The 25,423-nt window shown below is 44.8% G+C and overlaps 1 protein-coding gene across 1 annotated transcript in view; it reads right to left on the bottom strand.

Moving 5' to 3' along the window:
• znf704 (zinc finger protein 704) overlaps positions 1 to 25,423 on the bottom strand; it is a 168,070-nt gene that overhangs the window by 11,377 nt on the left and 131,270 nt on the right. The window contains exon 7 of the mRNA XM_048528453.2: positions 20,296 to 20,397. Within this exon, the coding sequence (XP_048384410.1) occupies positions 20,296 to 20,397 (102 nt within the window). The remainder of the gene's footprint in view (positions 1 to 20,295; positions 20,398 to 25,423) is intronic.

Below are 25,423 nucleotides of genomic sequence, written 5' to 3'. Positions count from 1 at the left end.
TCAGCTTATCTGCTTTTTGGCTTCTCAGTCCTGCCAAGATTGACAACAGTGTTTGAGAAGTAGGGTGTAGCCTGCAAGCTCTAACTGAGTAGGAGCACCTCTTTGTCATTCTATGTAAACAGTGATGTAACCTCGAGGCAACAGCCTTTGTAGCAGTTTGATACAACTGAATGATAATGGGAACTGCAGATGCTGGAGAATCCAAGATAACAAAGTGTGGAGCTGGATGAACACAGCAGGCCAAGCAGCATCTCAGGAGCACAAAAGCTGACGTTTCAGGCCTAGACCCTCTGATGAAGGTTCTAGGCCCAAAACATCAGCTTTTATGCTCCTGAGATGCTGCTTGGCCTGCTGTGTTCTTCCAGCTCCACACTCTGATACAACTGAGTAGCTTGTTAGACCTTTTCTGGTCCAAAGCAGGTCAGGACTGCAAATTTCCTTCCCTAAATGGCATTAACAAATAGGTCTTTACAATTGAAAATGGTTCTTTGTCACTACTATTGAGATTAACTTTTAATGCCAGGTATTATCAATTGAATTTAAATTCTGATAGGTGCCACTTTGGGATCTGAACCCATATCACTCAGCCTTGGGACTACTCATTCAGTGATACTGCCACTATGCCACCAGCTCTCCCAAAATCTGGGGCTGAGGATATTGCAGTAAGTGACTCACTTTGTGACTCCCCGTAAACTGTCCACCATCTCTACACAAGAGTATCCTAGAATACTCTCCAATTGAGGGGTGAGTGTGGCTCCAACAACACTCAAAAAGCATAACACCACCCTGAATAAAGGAATTAACCCCAGCCACCAACTTCACCATTCAATGTCTTCATCACCAACATGCAGCAGCAATAGCATGTACCATCAACAGCAGTGCAGGTACCCAACTTGGCCCTTTTGCCAGTGTATCTGAAACGCAAAACATTTACCACCCACAAGGACAAGGACAGCAGATGTATGGGAATACCACCACCGCAAATTCCGCTCCAAGCCACGTAACATCCCAACTTGGAAGTATATTGCTATTCCTTCACTATGGCCGAGTCAGAATCCTGGAACTCCCTCCCCAGCAGCAATGTGGGTTTACCTATCCACCATGGACTGCAGTGTTTCGAGAAAACAATTCACCACCACCTTCTCAAGGTTAATTAGAGACAGGCAATAAATTTTGTCCCAGTCAATAATTGCCCACATACCATAAATATATTTATATATAACTAGTCTAAGTTTTCAGGCTGGCAGGTTTCAGTGGAAGCATTAATGTGTTCCACAAGTCTAGGATATGAGCACTAAGTTGTCTCCCAGATGCATTTAGTTACAGCCATCAATAGTGCTCACTGCAACTGGGGCATCATCGACCACTCCTTCCCGACTATATCACAATCTTTGATAGGTCTTGCTCTGCTAGAGAAACAGGACATAACCAAGAATTGTGGAAACATTCGAACAGGTTGTTGTGTTGTCAATGGAAAGATGTTGATTAATGTACAGCCATGTGAGCAAGAAAGATAAAGCTACAGCAACATGTGCCTCAAGAGATCTCCTGAAATGGGTCCTGGGGCTTCCTTGATATAAATCCATTGAGTTTTCATCACAAAGTGAAACATTGTTGATACTTAATAAAGGGAGTGAATGGTCACGCCCACCAGCAAGACAGCTGACGAGAGCCAGAATTCATGCCTTTTCAACAAGGTCTGCTGCACTAAGTGCCAACCAGGCAGTGAAATGAACAGTGGTGGGCATTTCCAGGATCAGGGCCCCTGGAGGAAAGGTTCTTCACTGCTCAGCAGCACCAACAGGGGCTGCTGCCGGTCATATATTCACCCAAGGCTAGAACTAAAGACTAGGCTAAGGCACAAGTGAAGGATGGCAGCACCAGGACTGTGGGGTTGGAATTCCAGTCTGGGGCTGGGTGGAGAGAAGCAGGGGCAGGTGAAAAATTTTCAGGGGCGCCCCTCCCCCTCTGATTTTTCTGACACAGGGCCCCTCAATGAGAGTCCTGAATAACAGACCCGCAAGTGAGCCTGCAAGCAAATGTACAAGTGCCTTTTGGAGCCTCCTCCGCAGAAATACCCCATCTGCCACTGGGTGGGAATACCAGTAGAGGCAGGATAAGGCCCTTAAGCAGGCAGTAATTTCCCAATGATGGGTCTCAATTGGCAATCAGGTTAGAAAGCTGCTCATGGGACATCCTGCCAAGGACTTAATCTGAGCATTAGTGGGATTACACCTGGGTTCCCAACCACCATTCTCCTGCCAGACATAATGCCAACCCCTCCCACACCCATGAAACAGGCCATGTGAGAGCAAAGTGAACATTTTGATGAATTTGCTCCTCAGAGTCCTGTATGGAAATCTTGCTGGAAATTGGGATTGGAATAGTTAGGTGGCTGTTTTAGACAAGTGCAGATGCGTTGGGCTGAAGGACCTTTTTCTGGGTTGCTGTCAATCTCTACGATACATTTAAAATAAAATATTAACCACTAAGAATCAAATTCAGTCATATTAATCAACACAAATGTTACCCTTCTGTTACAAAGCTCAAGACTCATCAAAAACATGAAAGTAAAAAAGTACCAAATTGGTTTTAGGAGACACAACAGTGGAATACATAACAGCAGTCATTACCTAGTTATGAGACCATGCTCATTAGATTCTAGTATCTGCAGAAAGCTTTTGATTTAGTTCACTCTTGCCAGCTTCATACAACATAACAGCGCAGTGCAGCTTTGAAACAGTCATTAATTGTAAATATTAACACTCTCAGAGCTGTCAAACAGTCTTAATAGTCTGCCTTAATAAGCAAAATATGGTAATTCACTAAGAGACACTGAGCAAAATTACTGTAAATCACACATAACAACAACTTCAATATTATTAATGCTTCACGTACTTCACAGAGAACTGGGTGAGCAATGCAGTCTACAAGTGTCTCACTCTCAAGGGCTGTATATGGACACGTTCTGCACCATTTTATTTGCTGTAAAGATCATTAAAATCCACACTGACTCTTTAGCCAAACTGGTATAAGTACTGAATAGGTTCTTTTCAGGAAATTTCAGGTCATTACATTATAAATCACTATGAGATGTTATTTCAGGATATGAAAGGGCTATGTCCATAATTATTGTAAATCATCTGCAACACACTGTTCTCGGCACACAGCAATAACATTGATGGTTGTCTGTCTCCTTCATAAGCACAGATAAAAGATCAACTGCAGTCACTCTATCTGTCACAGTAATGGTTCATAGTAGCACTGCAAAAATATTGAAACACTGGTGAGCACAATGACATTTCCTAGAAATGGTTCAGCTTGTCTTCGTCATCGCTCACTGCAATTCCCTAGGATTTCTACTTTATGTGCAGAAATTAATTTAAAAATGCTTTAAAAGCAGCTTGAACATCTAATAAGTTAGGACATTAAACACAAAAGCTAAACTCCATATTTAGCCGTTTGATGTCTGTTACAGTATTTCTACATCCAGCTAAAATAAGCTGCCAACGTGGGAGAGATACATCCTCTTTTCCCCTCCAGTGTTATCCAGTGGTCAGTTTTAATAATCAGATGATCAGAAATATTTGGCTCAAGGTTATATTCATTCGTCTACATCTAACTGAAAGCCAGCGCTGGTGGATGAAGCAAAATGTTTATTTTTTAATGCTGCTTGCTCGATACTCTGCTAAAGTCCGGCCTCAAAACTGGAAGCACTGCCACAAACCCAGCTGGTGGATTTGAGCATAAATCAGGATGGTTCTGAGATTTACTGATTCACAAAGAAAGTACAGACGATGATGAAGGCTGGAAATCTGAAACGACAACATTGAAATTTAGCAGGTCAGGCAGCATTTATGGAGAGAGAAAAACAGAGTTCATAGTTTGAGTCTACTGACTCTTCATCACAACTGATATAATTTGAGAAAATAAAGTGTGAAGCTGGATGAACACAGCAGGACAAGCAGCATCTCAGGAGCACAAAAGGTGACGTTTCAGGCCTAGACCCTTCATCAGAGAGGGGGATGGGATGAGGGTTCTGGAATAAATAGAGAGAGAGGGGGAGGCGGACCGAAGATGGAGAGAAAAGGAGATAGATGGAGAGGAGAGTATAGGTGGGGAGGTAGGGAGGAGATAGGTCAGTCCAGGGAAGACGGACAGGTCAAGGAAGTGGGATGAGGCTAGTAGGTAGGAAATGGAGGTGCGGCTTGGGGTGGGTGGAAGGGATGGGTGAGAGGAAGTACAGGTTAGGGAGGCAGAGACAGGCTGGGCTGGTTTTGGGATGCAGTGGGGGGAGGGGATGAGCTGGGCTGGTTGTGTGATGCAGTGGGGGGAGGGGACAAACTGGGCTGGTTTGGGGTGCGGTGGGGGAAAGGGAGATTTTGAAGCTGGTGAAGTCCACATTGATACCATTGGGCTGCAGGGTTCCCAAGCGGAATATGAGTTGCTGTTCCTGCAACCTTCAGGTGGCATCATTGTGGCACTGCAGGAGGCCCATGATGGACATGTCATCTAAAGAATGGGAGGGGGAGTTGAAATGGTTCGCGACTGGGAGGTGCAGTTGTTTATTGCGAACCGAGCGGAGGTGTCCTGCAAAGCGGTCCCCAAGCGGTTGTGGCGGGGGCGGGGTGTGAGGGATGTGTTGCGGGAAATGCGGGAGACGCAGTCAAGGGCGTTCTCGGCCACTGTGGGGGGAAAGTTGCGGTCCTTGAAGAGCTTGGACATCTGGGATGTGCGGGAGTGGAATGCCTCATCCTGGGAGCAGATGCAGCGGAGGTGGAGGAATTGGGAATAGGGGATGGAATTTTGCAGGAAGGTGTGTGGGATGAGGTGTATTCTAGGTAGCTGTGGGAGTCGATGGGCTTCAAATGGACATCAGTTACAAGCTCGTTGTCTGAGATGGAGACTGAGAGGTCCAGGAAGGTGAGGGATGTGTTGGAGATGGCCCAGGTGAACTTGAGGTTGGGGTGGAAGGTGGTGGTGAAGTGGATGAGCTGTTCGAGCTCCTCTGGGGAGCAAGAGGCGGAGCCGATACAGTCATCAATGTAACGGAGGAAGAGGTGGGGTTTGGGGCCTGTGTAGGTGCGGAAGAGGGACTGCTCCACGTAACCTACAAAGAGGCAGGCATAGCTGGGGCCCATGCGGGTGCCCATGGCCACCCCCTTGGTCTGTAGGAAGTGGGAGGAATCAAAGGAGAATTTGTTGAGGGTGAGGACGAGTTCGGTTAGGCGGATGAGGGTGTCGGTGGAGGGGGGCTGATCGGGCCTGCGGGACAGGAGGAAGCGAAGGGCCTTGAGGCCATCTATATGCAGAATACAGGTGTATAGGGACTGGACATCCATGGTGAAAATGAGGTGTTGGGGGCCAGGGAATTGGAAGTTCTGGAGGAGGTGGAGGGCGTGGGTGGTGTCACGGACGTAGGTAGGGAGTTCCTGGACCAAAGGGGAGAAAATGGAGTCCAGATAGGTGGAGATGAGTTCGGTGGGGCAGGACTGCAACTTACCCCCACAGTGGTCGAGAATGCCCTTGACCGCAGTCTCCCGCAACACATCCCTCACATCCCACCCCCGCCACAACCGCCCAAAGAGGATCCCCCTCGTTCTCACACACCACCCCACCAACCTCCGGATACAACGCATCATCCTCCGACACTTCCGCCACCTACAATCCGACCCCACCACCCAAGACATTTTTCCATCCCCACCCTTGTCTGCTTTCCGGAGAGACCACTTTCTCCGTGACTCCCTTGTTCGCTCCACACTGCCCTCCAACCCCACCACACCCGGCACCTTCCCCTGCAACCACAGGAAGTGCTACACTTGCCCCCACACCTCCTCCCTCACCCCTATCCCAGGCCCCAAGATGACTTTCCGTATTAAGCAGAGGTTCACCTGCACATCTGCCAATGTGGTATACTGTATCCATTGTACCCGGTGTGGCTTCCTCTACATTGGGGAAACCAAGTGGAGGCTTGGGGACCACTTTGCAGGACACCTCTGCTCGGTTCGCAATAAACAACTGCACCTCCCAGTCGCAAACCATTTCAACTCCCCCTCCCATTCTTTAGATGACATGTCCATCACGGGCCTCCTGCAATGCCACAATGATGCCACCCGAAGGTTGCAGGAACAGCAACTCATATTCCGCTTGGGAACTCTGCAGCCCAATGGTATCAATGTGGATTTCACCTTCCCCCACCGCATCCCAAAACCAGCCCAGTTCTTGCCCTCCACCCACTGCATCCCAAAACCAGCCCAGCCTGTCTCTGCCTCCCTAACCTGTTCTTTTTCTCACACATCCCTTCCTCCCACCCCAAGCCGCACCTCCATTTCCTACCTACTAACCTCATCCCACCTCCTTGACCTGTCCGTCTTCCCTGGACTGACCTATCCCCTCCCTACCTCCCCACCTATACTCTTTTCTCCACCTATCTTCTTTTCTCTCCATCTTCGGTCCACCTCCCCCTCTCTCCCTATTTATTCCAGAACCCTCATCCCATCCCCCTCTCTGATGAAGGGTCTTGGCCCAAAATGTCACCTTTTGTGCTCCTGAGATGCTGCTTGGCCTGCTGTGTTCATCCAGCCTCACACTTTGTTATCTTGGATTCTCCAGCATCTGCAATTCCCATTATCTCTGCTATAATTTGAGAAAACTCGTCTTTATCTTGATAACAGAGATGGAGGGGAAAAGGAGTGAGTGGATAAATGGAGACAGCCTCAGAGAGAGACAGAGAGAGAGTGAAAGAGAGAGACGGGGGTTGAGGGGTGAAGAGAGACAGAGAAAAGTGAGAGAGAGTAAGAGAAGGAGAGTGAGGGAAAAAGTTGGGAAGACAAAAGGATTATTGATAGTAAGCCAAAGAAGAAAAGCTAGATAGATGATAATGAGGATTATGAGACTGGTTGGCTATGCTGAAAGCAACATGTGTCATTGACAGGAGCTTGGGTATGAGAGTAGGTAAATTTGTAGATTCATACCTAGTTTACCAAGGTCTAAGTCTCAGAGCCTCAAATGAACAATGTATGGATTTAAATAAATTCAATTCTGGCTTATAAGCACAATTATATGATTTAGCCAAACCGACAATGAAATTGAAACAGTGTGTTAAACTGAAACTGGGTACAGAAACAAACTTTACCTTTCAATCAAAATAAAATTCATTTAACCACCCCATATAGATTAACCATATTTCAAAAGTACAAAAAACAACTGGTCCTCAAAGAGTCAACCGACTAAAGTGTGACCCAACATAAATGAATCCAGAACATGAGATCCTTCACACATATTTATTAAACTTAGCCTTGTAATGAGACCAGATACTCAATGCACTTACAGATCTAATTCACCTACAATGTCATTCAAGGGTCGGCAGAAAAGCTGAGAATTTCAGCATGATCTCTCAATAAACAGAGAGCCATCAATAATAACAAGATTAGGGTAAAAATATTTTTACGTGTAGTATTAATAAATAAGGTGTTTTAATTCTACTGCATATAAATGCAGGAGAAATTATTCCCGTAACATATTTAATTCCTTTTAAGACTGTCAATTATTTTCATTTTCTCATCCCAAAAGCTACTAAATATTTTGCTCTGTGTTCTGATGCACTGAATTCACAAATAGCTTCCTTACAATACTGCACAGAGGTATTCTTTCCCCCAATTCATTGCTTTTGATAGTTTTGTAATCAAGTACAATCCTAGTAGCAGAGTGAACTCAATGGATGTAAATAAATTCAGTGTAAACTACATTCAGAGCAATACAGAAGGCAAATAAAATTACCACTTATAATCCAATTCCAACACGAACATATCAAAGACTTTTTTTCAAATGATCACGTGAAACAAATGAATGAGAATATTATAAGGCAATCTAAAATTTAGAACTGATTTCTGGAAATTCTTCAAGTAAAATGCGATCACCAGGAAATGGTAGGATCAAGGAATCAATAAACATGCAATGATTTAAGAATCATAAGTATTATATGATGTTAACAGGTGGGGTTGGAGGTCTGTCCAATGAGAATAGAATAAATAGCCATTCCTAATCATCCTGTGACCTAGGAACAGGTCATTACATGGTTTAATCTACACTTCTGTGAGTACTTAAAGTCCTGTCTGACTGTGCTGTTAAGAAATGAAAAGTGCTCTTTTGATAGATAAATCACACTGCATTTTTATTCTGTTAAATAGCATGGTAAGGAAGCTTTCTGCTACTTCGGAACAGCTCCAAGGGTTGTGCAGTCCTGCACTTCCCCCACAGACTGACCTATTTCGCTCAGTCCAATTAACGTTAGTGAAACAGGCTGATGCTGCATTCGATGTCTACGTGACTCTGAATAATACTGCACAACTCTAGTGAAAAGGAAACATTGCCTAAAATATATTTTGTTTTATATTAAGACATTAAGCCAAATTAAATTTAAAAACTAAATAAAATTACTGACCTTAAATGTAATTTCAGACTCCTCAGCAGTGATGTAATGGCTCAGTTTCATAAATAAAAATAACACTAAAAATGGATGCAAAATATACAGGCACAAATAATAGGATAATAAGAAGATTCATTTCAGAGGCAACAGCAGCTCTGGAGCCTAAAGAAGTAGATATTGGGGTAACTTAGTTTATTAGACAACACCGTTCATAATGGGGCTACATTAGCATTGTAAACTAAGTACATATTTGTGTTGGACATGGGAATTACAAATTAAACCACTCACGGAATTTTCAGTAGTTCTGTCATTGCACAGGGTGTGGTGGCTCAGTGGTTAGCACCGCTGCCTCTCAGCACCACGGACCCAGGTTCGATTCCACATTCAGGCAACTGTCTTTCTGGAGTTTGCATATCCTCCCTGTGTCTGCATGGGTTTCATCCCACTGCCCAAAGATGTGCAGGCTAAGTGGGTTGGCCATGGGAAATGCATGTTGCAGGGATCGGATGCTCTTTGGAGTGTTGGTGTGGACTCAACGGGCAGCATGGCCTGCTTCTATATTGTAGGGAGTCTATGGTCCCTCCTCCATTTGAATAAAATGCCTTGGAATGCTGGATAGAAAACAGCGTTTGCGAAGGAATGAATTTCTGCAAGGTATATCCAGGAAGAGCTGTGGTTTGTTGTTCTCAACATCAAGGACACCAGGAGAGAAGAGGATGAGATGATGATACCCTTCGACGTAACAACACTATTTACATCCGTAAATATCGACCTAGCCAAAGAAACAATTGCCACACTGCTATACGAATCAAGTAGGCAGGCACCCCAGGACACCAACAACATCAAAAAGGACACCATCCTGAAACTACTAGACCTGTGCCTCACAACCCACTTCACCTTCAATAACAGCTTATACAGACAAATCAATGGAACACCAATGGGATCTCCAATATTGGGACTGATCGCAGAAGCGGTAATGCAAAGATTAGAACGACAGTACTCCCTACTATACAACCCAAACTCTTGGTCTGATATGTAGATGACATTTTCGTGATTATCAAATGCAAAAAACTAAAAGAAACTCACCGACATAAACAACATCCTTACCAGGATAAAATACACAAAAGAAGAAGAAAACAACAACCGAATAACCTTCCTAGACATAATGGTAGAACAGAAAAACAACAGGGAACTGCAGACTAGCATATATAGAAAGACCACATACAAGACCAGATACTCAATTACACTAGCAACCACCCCAAAGCCCACAAATGGAGCTGCAACAAGACACTAGTTAAAGAGCCACAACACACTGCAGTAACCCGGAACTACATGTAGCAGACCAGGAGCACCTATACGAAGTCTTCAAAAGAAATAGATACCTGAAAAGCACAATCCACCATTACCTCCAAGACAAACCACAACAGGAAGACACAACACAAACAGAATCACTAATAACCCTACCATACGTCAAGGACATTCAGAGATCACCACAAGACTACTCAGACTCATAGGTATCAGAGTAACCCACAAACCAACAACCACCATACGACAGCTACTGATGGACATCAAGGATCCCATACCCAAAACCAGCAAAACTGGGGTAATATACAAAATACCACTCAAGGACTGTGAGAAACACTACACAGGCCAAGCCAGAAGAAAATTGATAATATAGACACGCGAACACCAATCAGCTACCAAGAGACACCAATTCTCATTGTCTAACTACATACGGTCAATGAGGGACACAAATTCTACAGGGAAAACACATTCTTAATCACACAAGGAAAACAGAGACGCGCCAGGGAATTCCTGGAGGCCCGGTGTTCAAACATGAACTCCGTCAGCAAACACATTGAAGTAGACCCTGTGTACAAACCACTGAGAAACAGAACCAGAAGTGGTAGCAAACACCTGAACAAACTCAGACATATAAATAACAAGTGGGATGGAACACCAATGGAGGGACACTGACAAATGTTACACAGCAAAATGACAAAATGTTTGCAACCAAACTCACCAGCTTGGTAACAAAGTGTGAAGCTGGATGGACACAGCAGGCCAAGCAGCATCTCAGGAGCACAAAAGCTGACATTTCGGGCCTAGACCCTTCATCAGAGAGGGGGAGAGGGAGAGGATTCTGAAATAAGTAGGGAGAGAGGGGGAGGCGGATTGAAGATTGATAGCATGTTTACAGCTTGACACTTAATCCTATTCTAAACAAAGGTGGGGCTTGCTGTGAGGTTTTTAATTGTTTTCTTCAGTCAGTTCAACAGGCAGTGAATTTTAATCAGGGAGAAAGTCGGAGAAGATAACTTGCAGCGAGGTGCTGTGTTAGCTCTATGGAGGTAAAGCACTGAGAGCCAGTGACAATGCAGAGCAGATCAAAGTGATAGCCAGAAGGGGCAGCATGATGGCTCAGTGGTTAGCACTGCTGTGTCACCATGCCAGGGACCAGGGTTCGATTCCAATTTCGGGCAACTGTCTGTGTGGAGTTTGCACATTCTCCCTGTGTCTGTGTGGGTTTCAGTCAGGTGCTCTGGTTTCCTCACACAGTCCAAAGATGTGTGGTTTGGTCATGAGAAGTGCAGGGAATGCACCTTGGACGGTTGGTGTGGACTTGTTGGGCTGAATAGCCTATTTCCACAGGGTAGGGATTTTATAATGATCAATGAGGAAAGCCCACAAGGCAGCTGAGATAATTTGGAACTCACAGAAATTCAGGGCAGCAGTTTGGTCGCTTGGTAAAAGCAAACATTGTGCCAGTAACTACACATTTCCAGTCTCACGCATCATGGGTAATGTGGTCTCTGGAAAAGTACGCGTTAGGTCAGCCATTGAGGTCATAAAGTCATAGAGATATGCAGCATGGAAACCGACCCTTCGGTCAAACTTGTCCATGTCGACCAGTAACCTAAACTAACCTAGTCTCGTTTGCCAGCATTTGGCCCATATCCCTCTAAACCCTTCTTATTCATATACCCATTCAGATGCCTTTTAAATGATGTAATTGTACCAGCCTCCACCACTTTCTCTGGCATCTCATTCCATACATGCATCACCCTCTGTGTGAAACAATTGCCCCTTCAGTCCCTTTTAAATCTTTCAGCTCTCACCTTAAACCAATGCCCTGTAGCTTTGGACTTCCCCACCCAAGGGAAAAGGCCTTGCCTATTTACCCTCTCCATGCCCCTCATGATTTTATAAACTTCCAAAAGGTCACGCCTCAGCCTCTGATGCTCCAGGGAAAACAGCCCCAGTCTATTCAGCCTCTCCTTATTGCTGAAACACTCCAACCCTGGCAACATCCTTGTAAATGTTTTCTGAACCCTTTCAAGTTTCACAACATCGTAGAGCAGGGAGATCAGAATTGCATGCAGTATTCCAATAGTGGCCTAACCAATGTCCTGTACAGCCTCAACATGACCTCCTCGCTCCTATGCTCAATGCCCTGACCAATAAAGGCAAATGCTAAACACCTTCTTCACTATCCTATCTAACTATCTACTTTCAAGAAACTGTGAATCTGCACTTGAAAGTCTCTTTTTCAACAACACTCCTCGACCTTACCATCAAGTGTATAAGTCCTGCCCTGATTTTCCTTTCCAAAATGCAGCACCTCATTTATCTCAATTAAACTCCATTTGCCATTCCTCAACCCATTGCTCCATCTGATCAAGATCCCAGTGTACTCTGAGGTAATCTACTTCACTGTCCGCTACACCTCCATTTTGGTGTCATCTGCAAACTTACCAACCTTACCTTCTATGTTCACATCCAGATCATTTATATAAATGACAAAAAGCAGTGGACCCAGCACCGATCCTTGTGGCACACTGGGGAGGAGGAGGGAGGTCACAGGCCTCCAGTCAGAAAAAGCAACCCTCCACCCCACCCTCTGACTTCTACCTTTGAGCCAATTTTGTATCCACATAGCTGGTTCTCCCTCTTTTCCATTTAATCTATCCTTGCTGACTAGTCTACCATGAGGAACTTTATCAAACACTTTACTTAAGTCCATATAGATCATGTCTTCTGTTCTGCCCTCATCAATTCTCTTCGTTACCTCATCAAAAAGCTCAATCAAGTTCATGAAACACAATTTCCCATGCGCATACCATGTTGACTATCCCAAATTAGTCCCTGCTCTTCTGTCCACATGCGAACCACCCTCTATAAAAGAAATTGCCCCACATGTCTTTTCTAAATCTTTCTCTTCTCACCTTAAAAATGTGTCCCCTCATCTTAAAATCCTCCATGCTAGGGAAAAGACATCTACCATTAACGCTATCTATACCCCTCAGTATTTTGTGAACTTCCATAAGGTCGCCTCTCAACCTCCTACACTCCAGTGAAAGAAGTCCCAGTCCGTCCAGCCCTTCTTTATAACTCAATCCTTCCACACAAGAATCTATCTCTCTCAGCCTTAAACATTCACAAGGACTCTGGCCCACAGCTCATTGTGGTAACGAGTTCCAAAGACTTAAAACCTTTCAGAGAAAACGTTCCTTCTTATCTCAACCTTAAAATGGCATGCCTTTATTTTCAGACTATGCACTCTGGTTCTAGACTTATCCTGTAGCCTGTCAACCCCCTTAAGAATCGTATGAGGTCAATGAGGTCAACTTTCCATCTTCTAAATTTCAGCGTACAGTCCTAACCTGTTTAACCTTTGCTCTTGAGGGATCATGTAAACTTAATTGTACAATAGTGATTTACTGCTCTGCCTCTGACATCATTGGTCTTTGAAAGCACTTCTGCCTTAAAAATTCTTTTAGAGTTTTACGATTCTGCAATGAACCAACATTCTTCTAATGAAGCCTTTAAAATGGCTTCAAACATTTTCAAGCTTGTAAATTCTACTGAATAGATTTTTGCAGCAGTATTAATATAACTTTCCTGGTTTTAGGAATGTCTTTTTAGCTTCTTTTTTGGGAAGTTCCCACCGTTGAGAGTAAAATGAAGGGTCAGTGCCCTTTTCCAATTTTGTTGGGCTGATCTGAACCTCCCTACCCCACCAGCAAAATGGCCCATTCATGCTTTTACTATTATTTTATCAAATTTTATTCTTTTTTATTAAAATATTCCAGTTTTCCAATGCATACATTTTCTTGCTTCTACTTTACTCATCTTAGCAGTGGACTCAACAACCTGTTTCCAAATTCTCGAATTCAAAACAAAGTTATGGTCCTGTTTTAACTTTTGCAGCAATGGTGTTTTTAAACTGTCATCTCGGGAGTGTTTTCAGTCTCCACAGAAGCCAGTATCCCATCATCAAGTCACTATTTATTTACACATGAACAGTCCTCAACTATAGTAGTGCCTCATACAGACCCTGGGCACCAGGATGTCAGTACCCCTGATGCTCACCCTTTTATTTAAATCTGTCAGCCAAGGCTCCCTGATTATGCCGGATTAACAGCTCCAATCAGGTAACTCATGTTGTATGAAGTCCAGCCAGTCCTCTTGTGGCACAGTGGTGGCATCCCGACCCCTGGACCAGGACGGCCGCATTCAACTCCCACCTGCTCCAGGGGTGCATAATAACATCTCTGAACAGGGTGATTAGAAAAGTAGGTTAACAAAATTTTAAAACACGAGGCCCAGCTGGCTAATCTCATTTAAATCACTGTGTTTTTGCACGTTCTGGTAAAGTTTTCTACTTTTTCCCTTAAGGGTCTAACTTACTGCCGAAGCTCAGACATCCAATCATATCTCGATTGATTTCTAATTCTTCCCTATCCCCTTTCTGCCCAAGTTTGACGATCTGTCATCCACATAGGCCTAGGCTGTGCTTCATCCCCAGATCTGGCAGCCTCAGAATACAGGTACTAGCTGTTGCAGCTTCCACAAGTGTGCACTGACTGGTCTCTGTTTAAATGCCTTCACCTGTAAACTGAGGAGCCGACTCTTTCTTTAAGTAGCAATGCTTTTAAACTGAAATTCCACAGTTTAATATCACAGCACCAAGACAGCACTGCTGACAGTGCAAAATTATTTAATCCAAAATGAGGGATGATCCTTGGCATATCTGGCCCAAGGTGTGTCGATGATGAAATGTCAGAGAAGTGCTGCTCTCACTCAAACCTCCCTTTGAGTCTCTCGTTGCTACCTTTATTAGTCTCTGATTTTTATTAACTTACTGGCTCAGATACACAGAAGTCATCAATATACAACAGGAGCATGGTATGCAATACATTTTGTTTGCAGGATTTCAACACCAGGCTTTTCCCTGGGAGTTCAACAACGGCACAACTTCTGTAAGTGAGCTAATAAAATGTGAGGCTGGATGAACACAGCAGGCCAAGCAGCATCTCAGGAGCACAAAAGCTGACGTTTCGGGCCTAGACCCTTCATCAGAGAGGGGGATGGGGGGAGGGAACTGGAATAAATAGGGAGAGAGGGGGAGGCGGACCGAAGATGGAGAGTAAAGAAGATAGGTGGAGAGGGTGTAGGTGGGGAGGTAGGGAGGGGATAGGTCAGTCCAGGGAAGACGGACAGGTCAAGGAGGTGGGATGAGGTTAGTAGGTAGCTGGGGGTGCGGCTTGGGGTGGGAGGAAGGGATGGGTGAGAGGAAGAACCGGTTAGGGAGGCAGAGACAGGTTGGACTGGTTTTGGGATGCAGTGGGTAGAGGGGAAGAGCTGGGCTGGTTGTGTGGTGCAGTGGGGGGAGGGGATGAACTGGGCTGGTTGAGGGATGCAGTGGGGGAAGGGGAGATTTTGAAACTGGTGAAGTCCACATTGATACCATATGGCTGCAGGGTTCCCAGGCGGAATATGAGTTGCTGTTCCTGCAACCTTCGGGTGGCATCATTGTGGCAGTGCAGGAGGCCCATGATGGACATGTCATCAAGAGAATGGGAGGGGGAGTGGAAATGGTTTGCGACTGGGAGGTGCAGTTGTTTGTTGCGAACTGAGCGGAGGTGTTCTGCAAAGCGGTCCCCAAGCCTCCGCTTGGTTTCCCCAATGTAGAGAAAGCCGCACCGGGTACAGTGGATGCAGTATACCACATTGGCAGATGTGCAGGTGAACCTCTGCTTAATGTGGAATGTCATCTTGGGGCCTGGGATGGGGGTGAGGGAGGAGGTGTGGGGACAAGTTACGTGGAACAGTCCATCTTCCGCACCTACACAGGCCCCAAACCCCACCTCTTCCTCCGGTACATTGATGACTGTATCGGCGCCGCCTCTTGCTCCCCAGAGGAGCTCGAACAGTTCATCCACTTCACCAACACCTTCCACCCCAACCTTCAGTTCACCTGGGCCATCTCCAGCACATCCCTCACCTTCCTGGACCTCTCAGTCTCCATCTCAGGCAATCAGCTTGTAACTGATGTCCATTACAAGCCCACCGACTCCCACAGCTACCTAGAATACACCTCCTCCCACCCACCCTCCTGCAAAAATTCCATCCCCTATTCCCAATTCCTCCGCCTCCGCCGCATCTGCTCCCACGATAAGACATTCCACTCCCGCACATCCCAGATGTCCAAGTTCTTTAAGGACCGCAACTTCCCCCCCACGGTGATTGAGAACGCCCTTGACCGTGTCTCCCGCATTTCCCGCGACACATCCCTCACACCCCGCCCCCGCCACAACCGCCCCAAGAGGATCCCCCTCGTTCTCACACACCACCCTACCAACCTCCGGATACAACGCATTATCCTCCGACACTTCCGCCATTTACAATCCGACCCCACCACCCAAGACATTTTTCCATCCCCACCCCTGTCTGCTTTCCGGAGAGACCACTCTCTCCGTGACTCCCTTGTTCGCTCCACACTGCCCTCCAACCCCACCACACCCGGCACCTTCCCCTGCAACCGCAGGAAATGCTACACTTGTCCCCACACCTCCTCCCTCACCCCCATCCCAGGCCCCAAGATGACATTCCACATTAAGCAGAGGTTCACCTGCACATCTGCCAATGTGGTATACTGCATCCACTGTACCCGGTGCGGCTTTCTCTACATTGGGGAAACCAAGCGGAGGCTTGGGGACCGCTTTGCAGAACACCTCCGCTCAGTTCGCAACAAACAACTGCACCTCCCAGTCGCAAACCATTTCCACTCCCCCTCCCATTCTCTTGATGACATGTCCATCATGGGCCTCCTGCACTGCCACAATGATGCCACCCGAAGGTTGCAGGAACAGCAACTCATATTCCGCCTGGGAACCCTGCAGCCATATGGTATCAATGTGGACTTCACCAGTTTCAAAATCTCCCCTTCCCCCACTGCATCCCTCAACCAGCCCAGTTCATCCCCTCCCCCCACTGCACCACACAACCAGCCCAGCTCTTCCCCTCTACCCACTGCATCCCAAAACCAGTCCAACCTGTCTCTGCCTCCCTAACCGGTTCTTCCTCTCACCCATCCCTTCCTCCCACCCCAAGCCGCACCCCCAGCTACCTACTAACCTCATCCCACCTCCTTGACCTGTCCGTCTTCCCTGGACTGACCTATCCCCTCCCTACCTCCCCACCTACACCCTCTCCACCTATCTTCTTTACTCTCCATCTTCGGTCCGCCTCCCCCTCTCTCCCTATTTATTCCAGTTCCCTCCCCCCATCCCCCTCTCTGATGAAGGGTCTAGGCCCGAAACGTCAGCTTTTGTGCTCCTGAGATGCTGCTTGGCCTGCTGTGTTCATCCAGCCTCACATTTTATTATCTTGGAATCTCCAGCATCTGCAGTTCCCATTATCTTCTGTAAGTGAGCACACAGTTTGTGGAAGGCAGCATGTCTTTGCCTGTCCAGGATCTAGATCAAAACAAAAACAAGCTGCCTCATGCTCATGGATCTTTCTTCCTTCTGTCTCACTCACAATTCATGGGCCCTTCTCTTTCAATTTACACTGGCACTTTTCTACCTCTTCAGTTCACACAAGTTGTTTCATTATTCTTTTCGATTCCCGTTGATAATCTTCCTCACACCTTCTCATGCACAAACCTTAAGAGGGTTGAACTATGCAATGAGTAGGATTTTTTATCTGAACATAAATTCTTGCAGAGCAGAGTACAAAACATCAGAGGTGTAGAATTCAGCAGTTAGGAGCTAGAATTGGTGTACTATTAGGGGAGGGGCAATGGCTGAGTGGTATTATTGCTAGACTATTAATCCAGGGACCCAGGTAATGTTCTGGGGACCTGGGTTCAAATCCTGCCATGGTAGATGGTGGAATTTGAATTCAATAATAGTCCAATATGGAATTAAGAGTGTAATGATGACTATAAAACCACTGCTGATTTTTTGGCGGGCGGGGGAGCGGGAGGGAAACGCTCCTGGTTCATTAATGTCCTTTAGAGAAGGAAACTGCCATCCTTTACCTTGTCTGGGCTGCGTGTGGCTGCAGACCCACAGTAATGTGATTGACCCTTAACTGCCCTCTGGGCAATTAGGGATGGGCAATAAACACTAGCCAAGTCAGCGATGCCCCCCTCCCATGAATGAATGAAAAACAGTATTAGGAATTACGTTGAAGGTGGAACCTAGTGTTCACATCTGTTCTGAGGTAAATGTGTCATACACCTGGCTATATCCCAATTTATGTTTTAACTTCATTATGTACTGAACAGTGTTGTTTGCAAATAGAACAATGAAAAAAGTAGAACTATTATTATGCTGTAAAGTAATTATATGCATGCTGATAATCCAAAGTTGCCTTTATCTATACCATTAGTGATAATTTAAAAACCAAATACACCGTGTGAATTAATGATAATGGTGGGTTTTGGATTGCATGTAATTAATGCTACATATTGTGAAACCTACTATTACAACTTTCTCTTGAGGATACACCCATCTGATATATCATGTGATTTAGTTTCAGCAAGTCACTGGTGAAAACGATTAGAATGATTAGTACTAACTTATAATTTTCATATTGTTGGCCACAATTTACACAGCATTGAGATCAGTTAATAGTTGTTCTTTTTTGCAAGTAATGAGTTTATACATTATGCTTTGGTTAATATTGGCAGGGGTGAACATTGTTCTAGAAGTGTACAGTATTTATGTTATGGCTGTTGTCACTTTGAATGTGGTTACGGCCTATCGGTCAAAATTATGTTGCTCTGTAAGGGCAATTTTACTGAAGGTGCTGGAATCTGTACTGCAAACAACAAATGACGGAGATCACAGTAGGTCAGACATCATCCATAGAGAGAAAGCAAGCTAACATTTTGAGTCTAGATGATTCTTCATGAGAGTTGCATTGTTTACTTTGATGAACCTAACCATATAAGTTAAATTAAAATATCAAGATGATTATTGCTCTGGGTAGATTCTTAATTGGCAGCTTTATCAGAGTGAGGTCCAGCATAGGGCCTGTACTGGGCAACAATGAATAGTTATATGTATCCCTATTCGCAAACTGACCATTAACTCAAAAGTCAATCCTTAGCCAACAAGAACAGTGCTAGTCTGATGCTATACAAGGTGTACATCTATCTTCACGAACGCAAAATTCTTTGAGAGATAACTCTGGGAGAAGTGCTCTTTATCGTTCAGATTTATGTTGGAGATTAACTTGGAGGAGGCTTTGACGCAGTTTTAATGTCACTGGCAGAGTAATTAAGAGTTCCAGTTTAATATTCTAGCGTAATGGGTTCAAATCCCGCCAGGGCAGATTATAAAAACAGGATGTGGTACTAAGCATACCTATCAAGTACTGTCAGCATGAATACGATGGACCGAAGGGTCTCCTTGATGCTATAAATTTCCAACATACTACGAAGATGCTTACTGCGAATGGGAATAATTATCTTGTCAGGTGCAGTATAGCGAGTTCTGTTTGCAAAGAGATATCAAGACAAGTGGCTCATGAAGGTGGTTTTGGCATCCTCGCAGCTAACACTGGTACCCTTGATTTTTGATCAAATAATACAAACTCTGTGCATTACCTAACAATTACTGCCTGGCAAGCAAATCATACAGCAATGGCCACTGCTGAGCCAGTTGGCAACTGGAATGCTAGATCTTGCAGTTCATCATCGCACTGGAAATGTGAGCAGGAACTCATGAAAGCACATAGCTTCCAGCCAACAATGCCGATGTCTTTGCAGAATCATGTTACTTGGCAAACTAAAGTCTCATACTGCTGGTAGAAATATAACAATCTAGTCCAGTCTGCCAAATCAGCTAACACCCATTTACTTGATCAAGCTGTGCACTGTGGATTGATCCAGGTTGCAAATGTGTCTCCTGGCCTTCAAGAATAAGCCTAAGAAATAAAATGCAAGGGCTAAAATATAATCTCAGCTACTGCCATCACCTCTGATAAATCCTGTACCTGGTTATGCCAGTTCGAAAATACGAGTCAAGTGCAAGCAATCTGCTTTGTCTTCATCCTCTCTTTTGTCCTCCAAATAACAAAGTTATTCAGAAGGAATGTTCACGACAGAAGGATATAATTTAGCACCAAAAAAACAGAATGGAAGGAAAATGAAACAGCAAAAAGAAATCTACCACGAATTGCAGGGAAATGTGTGTGTATTCATGGCACATATTTAAACGAGGGTTTCATCAATTGTCTGATCAGAATATTCACACTTTGGACCCTCAAGTGCCACAAGTAAATCCCAATCTACTGCCATAATGCTGGCACAATCCTTGGAGAAAAATGAACAATTATTTGCTTTTGGCCACTTAACTTGCTCTGGATGTTCTGCTGAAATTGTTGAGCTGGACAGGCTGTGCGGAAATTCCACAAAACATTTAAGTTCAGTTTTCTGGAAATTTCCCAGAATACTGCAAATTATTAATAGCAGCTGCGTGGTAATTTTGAAGCAACTTTACAAAGTAGCATTGCATTTTATGCAAAGTCTCGACAGCCCTAGCTGCCTCAAGGCTTTACTGCTTACTTACCGGCATGCCAGTGAAGGTAACTGGTGGAGATTGCCAAGAGATGCTGAATCCATTGCTGGTAGGAGTAAACTTCGACCCAGGAATGTTGACAGGTGCTGTGGCCTGTTGGAAGAAATTGGAATTTAAGAGGTCTATGCTGCCCAGGAAGAACAAATATTTTTAATCAGTACAGATATAAAGAGACAATGCCTTGTAAGTTACAGCTTGAATTAAATAAAGGTCAATTCACACTAGGGCAAAGTTTAGCTTTGCTCTCTAAAAACAACCAGTGGCTTTCATCCAGAAACGATTGGCGTTCAATCGTTGTGACCCAAAGTAAATTAATTATCATCTACTAAGAATTGCCTGTAAATGAGGTTATGTTGTTTATATGCCTTGAAAAACATCACCACAGACAGAAGCCTAATCTGTCAATATCCTGTGGCAATTTTGTGCTGGATTCAATACTGTTGACAAAGCTGTTCAATTTTGTGTCATCAGCAAATTTAGATATTTGACTTTGCACTTCATTAGTCAAGTCCTTATTGAATATTGTGAATAATTGAGGCCCCAACATAGATACCCATAGGACACCACTTTCACATCATGCTAATTCGAATACCTACCCATTATTCCAACTCAGTCAATACAGTGTGGAGCTGGAGGAACACTGCAGGCCAGGCAGTGTCAGAGGAGCAGGAAAGTCCACATTTTGTGTTTACACCCTTCATCAGGATTGGGAGGGGGCAGGGAGCTGGGAAATAAATAGAGGAGGGGCTGGGACTGGGGTAGATAGGTGGGACGGTGATGATTGGATGCAGGTAGAAGGTAGTAGAGATCGGTCAGTGGGAAAGGTGGGAGAGAAGATGAACAGGTTGAGTCAGGTCAAGGAGGCGGGGATGAGAGAGAGGGTTGGACATGGGATGAAGCCTGGGGTGGGGAGATTTTAAAACTGGTAAATTCCATGTTTGGGCCATCGGGCTGTAGGCTCCTGAGGTGGAATATGAGGTGTTGCCCCTCCAGTTTGTGGGTGGTGTCATTGTGACACTGGAGGAGGACCAGGATGGACATATCACCCAGGGAATGGGAGGGGGAGTTAAAATGATTCGCAACCAGAAAGTGTTGTTGTTTGTTACATACAGAGCACAGATATTCTGCAACTTGCACGTCATCTCACCGATATAGAGGAGGCCACTTCGGGAGCAAAAGGTAGAGGAGACCAGGTTGGAAGACATACAGGTGAACCCCTGTAGGATATGAAAAGTTTGCTTTGGGCCTTGAATAGAAGTGAGAGGAGAGGTGTAGGAGCAGGGGTAGCACCTCCTGCAGTTGCAGGGAAAGGAGTCAGGTGTGGTGGGGAGTGTGGGAGTTCTGTAGTGGGCGGTCCGTAAGGAAGCCAGATAGTGGGGCGGGGAGGGAAATCTATCTTTGGTGGTGGGGTCGGATTGTAGGTGGTGGAAGTGGCAGAGGATGATGCGTTGGGTGTGGAGGTTGGTGGAGCGGTATGTGAGGATTAGGGGAACTCTGTCCTTATTTATGTTGGGGGGAGGGGTTTTGAGGGCAGAAGTATGGGAAATGCAAGACATGTGGTTAAGGGAAGTATGAACCAACAGAGGGGGGGGAATGTTGTGGTCCTTGAAGTAGGAGGACATCTGGAATGTCTGGGAGTGGAGTGTCCCATCTTGGGAGCAGATGCAGGAGAGACAGAGGAATTGACAGTAAGGAAGTGCATTCTTGGAGGAAGGTAGGTGAAGGGAGGTGTAGTCCAGGTAGCTGTGGGAGTCAGTGGGCTTGAATTAGATGTCAGTGCTGACACAATTCCCGGAGTTGGAGATGGAGAGATCCAGGAAAGGGAGGGAAGTGTTATAAATGGTCCAGGTGAACTTGAGGTTGGGGTAAAAGGTGTTTGTAAAGGTGATGAACTGTTCAAGCTCCTCATGGGAGCACGAAGCAGCACCGATACAGCCATCAAATGTAGTGCAGGAAGAGGGTGGGGCATAGCACCAGTGTAACAGCTAAAAAGGGACTGTTGCACATACACTACGAAGAGACAGCCACAGCTCGGCCCATTAGTTTGTTGGAAGTGGGAGGAGTTACAGGAAAAGTTGTTGAGGATAAGGACAAGTCCCATGAAGCAGATGAGGGTGTTGGTGGAGGGGGACTGATTGGGCCTGTGGGAGGGGAAGAAGCACAGGGCTTTTTCATTTGTGTGGAGGATAAAGATGTATGGGGATTGGATGTCCATGGTGAAGATGGGGTGTTTGGCGCTGGGGAACTGGAAGTCTTGGAGGGCATGGGTAGTGTCCTGATTGTAGGTGAGGAGTTCCTGGACCGGGGGGATAAAAGGGAGTTGAGGTAAGCAGAGATGAGTCCTGTGGGGCAGCAGCAGGCAGAGACATTATTCCAAACTCAACCATTTCCCTATGACAGATGTTAGGCCTACTGGCCTATAGTTTCCTGTTTCCTTCCTTTGTTGAATAAAAAGTTACATTAGCTATTTTCCAATCTGCTGGCATCCTGATAGAATGTAACAAATTTTGGAAATCTATAACCAGTGCATCTACTAACTCTGGTGCCACATCTTTCAATACCCCTAGGATGCAGGCCTAGAAAGCAAGAACAGGATGAAGACAAGGAGAAGGAACTATACAAATTCAATGCTAAGAAGGATCATTAGTGGATGAATTGATAACGTGGAGAAACATCTGTGGTCTGTATGTTTTCAGTAAGTTCCAAATTCCTTGCTGGAACTTGTTAACTTTCTTGGAAACTGACTAAATGACAGTGTGGAAAGGTGCAAATGCTAGAATGAGATTTTGTTTGTGTTAATGGAACATGAACAACCATTCATAACAATTGTGTAATGGTTTTTGGATACTATTTAGCTGTTCTACATTATCCTTGCATTGGGAAAACGATGCTATAAAGAAAAGGCTAATTTTCAATCTAGCCCCTGGCTGCCCTGGCAAATGCTCTAATGGAACACTTCAAATTTGATTTTTAGTGAGGGAAAATTATCCTTAACTCTGCTAAGAAATAACTGATAACTGCAATTTACCAGTGAATAAATGTGTGCAGTATCAGATTCAAGGAATCTGGCAAATGTCCAGGGAAATGATTTGATTTATAAAGGGTACAAAGATGAAGCATGAACAATACTGTAAGGTAAGTTATTCAGGAAATACATCGATATGAAGGAACAGTTACTAAAGGTGCTCCACATTAATGTAACAGAGGCTGAAGCAAGTGTTACAGTAAAGTAAAAGAACATAGAACAAACTTATGAAAGTGATCTTACACATGTCACAATATGTCAGGGAATGAACTGCAGGAGTATTGTGTTCAAATCAACCTCTTAGTTTCCACTACTTGTATGTTAAAGTAACAGCCACACATGAAACAAGGGACAAACACTAGGAGCAGTTCCTATGGATTGCAAAGTAGCTAATGTGACCCCACTATTTAAGAAAACAGGCAGAGAGAAAACAGGAAATTATAAACCAGAGATAATGGGGACTGCAGATGCTGGAGATTCCAAGATAATAAAATGTGAGGCTGGATGAACACAGCAGGCCAAGCAGCATCTCAGGAGCACAAAAGCTGACGTTTCGGGCCTAGACCCTTCATCAGAGAGACTGATTATAAACCAGTTAGCTTGACATCGGACAGGGAGTCCATGATAGAAGATGTAATAGCACAACATTTGGTCATTGTGACAAGATTCAACTGAGTCAGCATAGATTTATGAAGGGGAAGTTATTTCTGTTCATGCTTGACAGATTCGCTGGAATGGTTTGAGGATGTAATTGATAAGGGGGTAGGGTAAGGGGGAAACTAATAAGAATAAGGGGGAGCCAGTGGATGTAGTTTACTTGAATTTTCAGAAACTTTCGATAAAATCTCACAAGAAAAAGTAGCACATAAAATTAAAATACATGAAATTGGATTGTTACAAATACTAAAACAGAATAAGAAGTGGTTGGCAGACAGGAAACTAACAGCAGGAATAAACAGGTCATTATCTGAGTGGCAGGCAATGACTAGTGGGCTAGTGTTACATTGAGTGTTTTGATCCCAACTATCCACAATGTATGCTAATGATTTAGATGAGTCAACTACAAGTTTGCAGATGCACCAAGCTGGGTGTGAGGGTGTACTGTGAGGAGAATGCAGAGGAGCTGCAGTTGTGATTTGGACAAGTTAAGTAAATGGCAAATATATGGCAGATGCAACATAATGTGAATAAATGCGAGGCAATCTACTTTGCCAGCAAAAATAGGCAGGCAGATTATTATCTGAATGGAAAGATTGGGAAAGGGGATGTGCAACGAGATCTGGGTGTTCTCCTACACCAGTTCCTAAAAGTAAGCACACACGTGTAGTAGATAGTGAAGAACGCAAATGGTATGTTGGCTTTTGTATCAGAAAGATTTGAGAATAGGAGCAGGGAAGTCTCACTGCAACAGTACAGGGCATTTGTAAGACCATATTGGATTATTACGTTCAGTTTTCACCTGCTTATCTGAGAAAAGGTGTTCTGGCTATTGAAACAGTACTAAGAAAGTTTACCAGATTGATTCCTGGGATGACAGCGCTGACATGCAGCAAGAACCCGGATCATTTAGGAGTATATCCACTGGAGTTCAGAAGTATAGGCTGGAGGGGAAATCTATAAAGCTCTAAAAGGATTGGACTGGGTAGATGAGGAAAGATGTTTCCAATAGTGGAGGAGGCCAGAACCAGAGGTCACAGGCTAAAGACAGGAGATTAACCGATTAGGACTCAGATGAAGAGTAATTGTTTCACCCAAAGAGTGGTGAGCCTGTGGAATTCATTAATCACCACAAGGGGAGGCGATGGCCTAGTGGTATTATCACTGGACTGTTAATTCAGGCTCCCCAATAATGTCCTGGGGACCCGGGTTTGAATCTAGCCATGGCAGATGGTGGAATTTGAATTCAATAAATATCTGTGATTAAGAATCTAATGATGAACGAGAATCCATTGCCATTTGCTGGGGAAAAGCCCATCTGGTTCACTAATGCCCTTTAGGGAAGGAAACTGCCATCCTTACCCGGTCTGGTGTACCTGAGACTCCAGACCCGCAGCAATATGGTTGACTCTTAGCTGCCATCTGGGCAATAAATGC

The sequence above is a fragment of the Stegostoma tigrinum genome, chromosome 5 (assembly GCF_030684315.1).
Source record: "Stegostoma tigrinum isolate sSteTig4 chromosome 5, sSteTig4.hap1, whole genome shotgun sequence".
In the NCBI taxonomy this organism is placed as follows: Eukaryota; Metazoa; Chordata; class Chondrichthyes; order Orectolobiformes; family Stegostomatidae; genus Stegostoma; species Stegostoma tigrinum.
This window is presented reverse-complemented; position numbering and strand designations above follow the sequence as displayed.